The sequence below is a fragment of the Sardina pilchardus genome, chromosome 17, assembly GCF_963854185.1.
Source record: "Sardina pilchardus chromosome 17, fSarPil1.1, whole genome shotgun sequence".
In the NCBI taxonomy this organism is placed as follows: Eukaryota; Metazoa; Chordata; class Actinopteri; order Clupeiformes; family Clupeidae; genus Sardina; species Sardina pilchardus.
This window is the reverse complement of record NC_085010.1, coordinates 32,647,336-32,654,835: the sequence shown is the minus strand read 5'-3', so window position 1 is coordinate 32,654,835 and position 7,500 is coordinate 32,647,336. Positions and strand designations below refer to the sequence as shown.

The 7,500-nt window shown below is 46.8% G+C and overlaps 1 protein-coding gene across 1 annotated transcript in view; it reads left to right on the top strand.

Moving 5' to 3' along the window:
- LOC134062413 (tyrosine-protein phosphatase non-receptor type 12-like) overlaps positions 1 to 7,500 on the top strand; it is a gene marked incomplete at its 3' end in the record, with an annotated part of 36,320 nt that overhangs the window by 11,427 nt on the left and 17,393 nt on the right. The window contains 1 exon segment of the mRNA XM_062518404.1: positions 4,013 to 4,121. Within this exon segment, the coding sequence (XP_062374388.1) occupies positions 4,013 to 4,121 (109 nt within the window).

The window sequence follows — 7,500 nt, the reverse complement described above, 5'->3', positions numbered from 1 at the left end:
CTCTTAACATATCAAAAGTGATGGCGCTCTGTGTTGGTGGAATGTGGTATTTTTGTACACACCAGCATTCAATCCAAATGCTAAGCAAGTCAGCCACAGAGCTTAAACTAGCTGTGTTAGCAGTACAATCTTTAAGTAGAGCTCAGCTAAAAAATGCTAACTAAGAAGGCCATTACCAGCACAGATCCACATTAGGTGGAGGGCACACTATGACATGGGAAAGTTTGTGTGTGTGTGTGTTGGTGTCACACACACACACACACAGCGGAAGCCCACTGAAGAGGCGTACAGTCACAGTGCAACCATGAGCTTCCTGTGTTACGAATGAGTAGGCACAGCGTGAGCTTGTGTGTGAACATATCTGTGTGTGTGAGGGAGTGTATGTATGTGAACATATCTGTGTGTGTGAGAGGGTGTGTATGTGTGTAACATTGTGTATGTGTGAAAATTAATTCTTAAACATTTTCTCACTCTTACTTTTTCTCACTCTCAGCCTCTCTCTCTCTCTGACTCTGTATGTCTGTGTGCATGTCTTCTCACTCAATCCCCCTCTCTCTCTATCCCTCTCTCTCACTCTATCTCTTATAGAGATAATGTATAGCTGTTATTTGGAACTCCAAACTCAGCCGGCTCTTACACTAGTCCTCTCCTAGTGTTTCAGAACTTCGCTCTTACACTATCCCCTCCTAGTGTTGCCGACAGACATTATGTAAATGGGTTCACGTCTGAACGAAGCGAAGACAATGTGGAAATCATCTTATGACATATTCTTCTGTGTGTGTGTGTGTGTGTGTGTGTGTGTGTGTGTGTGTGTGTGTGTGTGTGTGTGTGTGTGTGTGTGTGTGTGTGTGTGTGTGTGTGTGTGTGTGTGTGTGTGTGTGTGTGTGTGTGCGTGTGTGCTCACTATATATCCCCTACAGCTCTTATCTCTGTCTCCTCCCTGCGGTGAAAGAGCCCATTTACTGACTTACCAGAAGTCTGTCGAGACAGACACACACACACACACACACACACACACACACACACACACACAGAGAGTTTGTGGTTGTATGTGGTTTGTGTGTGGTTTGTGCTGATCCTTACATTATATTGGTGAATACACTAACGGTTGGACTGTTCATTTTCCCCACGTGTATTGAAGTTTCAAAGTGATATTTTTTTTCTTTCTTGAGACGCAGCACAAGATGCACGTGGTTAAAAATCTGTCCACGTTGGTCTAGATGGGTGTGTTTTCGACTCGGCAGTCGGTATCACATGGCCTCAACTTATCGCGGGAGAAAGGCGTGACCAGGCTGCTGCAGAGCAGCCCTCTAGGTACTGCGGAGCCCAGCGGAGCCTAGACTCTGCCTTCATGACGTCAGGACTTTGCCCTAATTGGCTTTTACATCCCTGACGTATGTGCAGGTGTTTAGATGCCTCCTCATATCCACAAGGGTCCATGCGGGTCCGTGCCTCGTGTTTCGTCACATGGTCACGTCTAGACTACGGGAGGTAGAGAGTGTGCAACTTCATAGCAGCGTTTGTATGCCCTCCCCTGGTGTCGCTCTCGCTGCTGCAAGAGGTAATTTGGAGTTGAACTTGAACGTGCCTATTGTCACAGGTAGCCAGGTGGTAGCCAATGAATGTCCAGTATTTCATCCATCCATCGAACATCATGGACTAGTTGAGTTTGCCGTCAGTACTCTCTGTGTGTGTGTGTGTGTGTGTGTGTGTGTGTGTGTGTGTGTGTGTGAGAAAGCCTCTACATAAGCACGGAAGCATGGTCTATTAAAGGCATCCGCCACAGAGGAGATGAGGAACATTCACAACCAGGCCTCTCCCTTCAGTTCCCCTTAGGACACACACACACACACACACACACACACACACACACCAATATTCACACGCACACACACACACCCACCAATATTCCCACTCGCACAAACAAAAGCACACACCAATATTCACACACACACACACACACACACACACACACACACACACACACCAATATTCCCACTCGCACAAACAAAAGCAGACACCAATATTCACACACACACACACACACACACACACACACACATCAACATTCACACTCGCACACACAAAAGCACTCACCAATATTCACACACACACACACACACACACCAATATTCACACTCGCACACACAAAAGCACACACCAACGTTCACACACACACACACACACACACACACACACACACACACACACACACCAATATTCACACTCACACACACAAAAGCACACACACACACACACACCATCAGCTAAAACACACACACACACACACACACACACCATCAGCTAAAATAGACTTGGACCATTCAGTGTCCAGACCAGGAAAGGATGAGTAGTGTAGGGAGCGTGTGTGTGTGTGTGTGTGTGTGTGTGTGTGTGTGTGTGTGTGTGTGTGTGTGAGATCTTGTTAGACACTTGTGCACTGAAACAAGACTTTATTACCCTGGAAACGACCCTAAGGAGACTGTTCCAGTTTGAGTAATTAAGGCAAGAGAGAGTCCCGTGAGAAGAGTGTGTGCGTGTGTGCGTGTGCGTGTGTGTGTGTGTGTGTGTGTGTGTGTGTGTGTGTGTGTGTGTGTGTGTGTGTGTGTGTGTGTGTGTGTGTGTGTGTGTGTGTGTGTGTGTGTGTGTGTGTGTGTGTGTGTGTGTGTGTGTGTGTGCGCGCGCGTGTGCGCGCGTGCTCGGTTTGCACGTGTATGTATGTATGTGAGTGACAGAGATAGAGAGAGATGTAATTTTGGTGTGTGTCAATCAGGACTATAGCTTGTGTGTGTGTGTGGGTCCATCAGGACTATAGCTTGTGTGTGTGTGTGTGTGTGTGTGTGGGGGTCCATCAGGACTATAGCTTGTGTGTGTGTGTGTGGGGGTCAATCAGGACTATAGCTTGTGTGTGTGTGTGTGTGGGTCAATCAGGACTATAGCTTGTGTGTGTGTGGGTCCATCAGGACTATAGCTTGTGTGTGTGTGTGTGTGTGGGTCCATCAGGACTATAGCTTGTGTGTGTGTGTGTGTGGGTCCATCAGGACTATAGCTTGTGTGTGTGTGTGTGTGTGTGTGTGTGTGTGTGTGTGTGTGTGTGTGTGTGTGTGTGTGTGTGTGTGTGTGTGTGTGTGTGTGTGTGTGTGTGTGTGTGTGTGTGTGTGTGTGGTTCCATCAGGACTATAGCTTGTGTGTGTGTGTGGGTCCATCAGGACTATAGCTTGTGTGTGTGTGTGTGGGTCCATCAGGACTATAGCTTGTGTGTGTGTGTGTGTGGGTCCATCAGGACTATAGCTTGTGTGTGTGTGTGGGTCCATCAGGACTATAGCTTGTGTGTGTGTGTGTGGGTCCATCAGGACTATAGCTTGTGTGTGTGTGTGTGTGTGTGTGTGTGTGTGTGTGTGTGTGGTTCCATCAGGACTATAGCTTGTGTGTGTGTGTGGGTCCATCAGGACTATAGCTTGTGTGTGTGTGTGTGGGTCCATCAGGACTATAGCTTGTGTGTGTGTGTGAGCGATATGATGGTCATCGGGGAGAGAGAGAGAGACCTGAAGAATGACTGTGTGTGTGTGGGGGGAGCTACTTACATTTTAAGATGCTGTATCCAATGAGGTGGGTCTGTAAGGACTGTGTGTGTGGAGCTTACTCAGAGAGTTTGAGATGCTAGGTGTGTGTGTGTGTGTGTGTGTGTGTGTGTTTCAAGTAGGGGCATTTAAAAGGGCTGTGTGTGCGTGTGTGTTTTACAGGGCGGATTTACAGGGCTGTGCGGAGGAGTCTGGTTGTGCGTGTGTGTGTGTGTGTGTGTGCTATGGGTTTGTAAACCCTCCTCTAGGATGTCAGTACTAATGGCCTGTTCCTCTCTCCCTCCCTCTCTCTCTCTCCCTATATCCCTCTCTCTCCCTCTCTCTCTCTCTCTCTCTCTCTCTCTCTCCCTATATCCCTCTCTCTCTCTCTCTCTCTCTCTCTCTCTCTCTCTCTCTTCCTCTATCCCTCTGTCTATCCCTCTCTCCTGCAGAGGTTGCGGAGACTATCGACCAAGTACAGAACCGAGAAGATCTATCCGACCAACGTGGGAGAACGAGAGGAGAACGTCAAGAAGAACCGATACAAAGACATACTGCCCTGTGAGTGGCCCGCTCCTGTGCGTGCGTGCGTGCGTGCGTGCGTGCGTGCGTGCGTGCGTGTTAAAGTCAGCGTTTCCAATGGCAATAGTTACAAAATTATTGCCATTGGAATAATTCTTAAACTGCTTGTCAAAATGTACACTACACAACAGCACATGACTCCATAACAGAGGGGTCACAACAGCACATGACTCCGTAACAGAGGGGACACAACACAACAGCACATGACTCCGTAACAGAGGGGTCACAACACAACAGCACATGACTCCGTAACAGGGGACACAACACAACAGCACATGACTCCGTAACAGAGGGGTCACAACACAACAGCACATGACTCCGTAACAGGGGACACAACACAACAGCACATGACTCCGTAACAGAGGGGACACAACACAACAGCACATGACTCCGTAACAGAGGGGTCACAACACAACAGCACATGACTCAGGGGTAACAGAGGGGACACAACACAACAGCACATGACTCCGTAACAGAGGGGACACAACACAACAGCACATGACTCCGTAACAGGGGACACAACACAACAGCACATGACTCCGTAACAGAGGGGTCACAACAGCACATGACTCCGTAACAGGGGTCACAACACAACAGCACATGACTCCGTAACAGAGGGGTCACAACACAACAGCACATGACTCCGTAACAGAGGGGTCACTACACAACAGCACATGACTCCGTAACAGAGGGGTGTGGGTGTCAGAGGGGTCGAATGGTCTCAGCGTGAAGGAGACATCCCCGAGATGATCACAGTGATCAGCCAATCAGATGGTTCTATTCCTACAGACATTATGGTGATCAGCCAATCAGATGGTTCTATTCCTACAGACATCATGGTGATCAGCCAATCAGATGGTTCTATTCCTACAGACATCATGGTGATCAGCCAATCAGATGGTTCTATTCCTACAGACATCATGGTGATCAGCCAATCAGATGGTTCTATTCCTACAGACATCAGAGTGATCAGCCAATCAGATGGTTCTATTCCTACAGACATCAGAGTGATCAGCCAATCAGATGGTTCTATTCCTACAGACATCAGAGTGATCAGCCAATCAGATGGTTCTATTCTTACAGACATCAGAGTGATCAGCCAATCAGATGGTTCTATTCCTACAGACATCATGGTGATCAGCATTTATGATCCATTTCAGTGGCAGTTTGGGAAAAGTGCTCATATTGACGGCCATCTAGTTTGGTACACACACACACACACACACACACACACACACCAATATTCCATGCTCATATTGACGGCCATCTAGGTAACTTATCCTGAGCGGTTATCTTGAGCAGCTGTTCCTGTTCAAATGAATGGAGAGGCGCACACCAGGGAGGTGGTATTGAGAGAGACTCCTCAGTCCACACTGTCAAGATACTATTGTATAGGGTCCGCAGAATAACATCTCTCCCACAAGGGAACAGGTAGACTTTTTCCTTTCTAAAGATTACATATGGTAGTTCAGTTCTTTAGATTATAGTTCCATATATGGTAGTTGAGTTCTTTAGATTATAGTTCCATATATGGTAAATATGAAGTAGAAGCATTATTTACCTCCGCCAAGGAGGTATATGTTTTCATCGGGGACCGGCGTTTGTTTGTTTGTTTGTCTGTCTGTCTGTTAGCAAGATAACTCAAAACGTAATGGATGGATTTCAATGAGATTTTCAGGGAAGGTCAGACATGACCCGAGGAGGAAACCATTACATTTTGGGACTGAGCCGTAATTCTGTCGGGATTCCAGAGGCATTTATGTATTTAGCTTAGTGGTGTAATGGCATGCAGTGTTTCCCACACATAGACAAATTTGTGGCGGTGCGCCACAGATTCAGCACCGGCCGCCACATATTGCGTTTCGTTATTCTTTTATTTATTTATTTATTCTTATTTTGAAACGCTATTAAAAAACACGCAGCATTCGTAAAGCCCTCTCCGTCACTCGCGCGTCTGTCTCTCATACACACAAGCACGCACAGCCCCTACCCTCCGTGCACACCGCGACTGTCTGTCTCCATGAAAACCAACGAGATCTGCCCTGGAAGCGTGGTCGGTGGTCGCACTGATGCACCTGACGCTGCTCGGGTAGAAGCATAAAGTTCTCCCGCAACTTTTGCAGTCTATGCGTGCAACTTAATTACCAAACAGTAGAAGTAAACTCATTCTCCTTGGCCCGCTCTCGTGCGCGCTTAATGGACAGCCGCCCTCCACATGCACATTTAATCCAAATAAAACATTCACAATCGTGGACGCATTGACGCACAGAAGACGACTAGCTAAATTACTGTTATATTCGGTTAGCATCATTAGTAGGCTATGCTGCAGACATTTGATTAAAACTCTTGCATTCAAGTTGACTGACCAACAATGTTTTTCAACTCCAAGAAGGAGAAAAGGTATTAGCTTAGGCTACCTTGAAACTTAAACACATGTGGGGAATCTGAACAGTCCAACCAGTAGAGTATGATAAGCTTAGCCTGCTATGTTTACAATATTTTGAGGCTTCAACCAGACAGCTGAATTTAAGAAGTGGAGTTGTAATATGAATAGTAGGCTATAATCTGCATAAAGTTTGCTGTTATGAATATCAGAAATGTCAGTATAGGCCTATATAATGTAAATAATTACATAATGTGTGTGTGTTTCAAATAAAGACACGCTTCACATCTTGGTAAAAACATTTCTATGAAAGGAGAGCAATAAAAAGGCGATGCAATGAAAGATATGATATGGGTGCACCCCCCCCCCCCCCCCCCCCCCCCCCGTCAGACATGGGGCGACCACCACACATTGCCTTCTAATCTGTGGGAAACACTGGGCATGGTATGGCCACGTGGTGGCGATCTGAATAGTTTCAGTGGAAGAGCAATGCAGGCGGAGGTAGCTGCGCTCTCGGAGTGCTTTTCTAGTTTTATATCTGTAATCTAGTAATGTGGACTGTTACTGAATATGGAAAGTTTCTAATTTATCTGCTAAAATGAATGATTCTCTCTTTTTCACACACACACACACATACACAAATATCCAAAAGTTTCTAATTAATCCGTGCGTGCGTGCGTGCGTGCGTGCGTGTGTGTGTGTGTGTGTGTGTGTGTGTGTGTGTGTGTGTTATGTAAAACTTTAGCTGATTTGTTTTTGTTTCAGTTTTTTTAATCCTCTTCCTGCATCTCTCTATTTTTATCTTCTCCTCCCTCCCCCTCTTCTCTCCCCCTCTCTCCCTCCCCCTCTCTCTCCCTCTTTCCCCTCTTCTCTTTTCTCTCTCTCCCTCCCTCTCTCCATCTCTCTCTCCCTCCCTCTTCTCTCTCCCTCTTTCCCCTCTTCTCTCTTTTCTCTCTCTCCCTCCCTCTTTCCCTC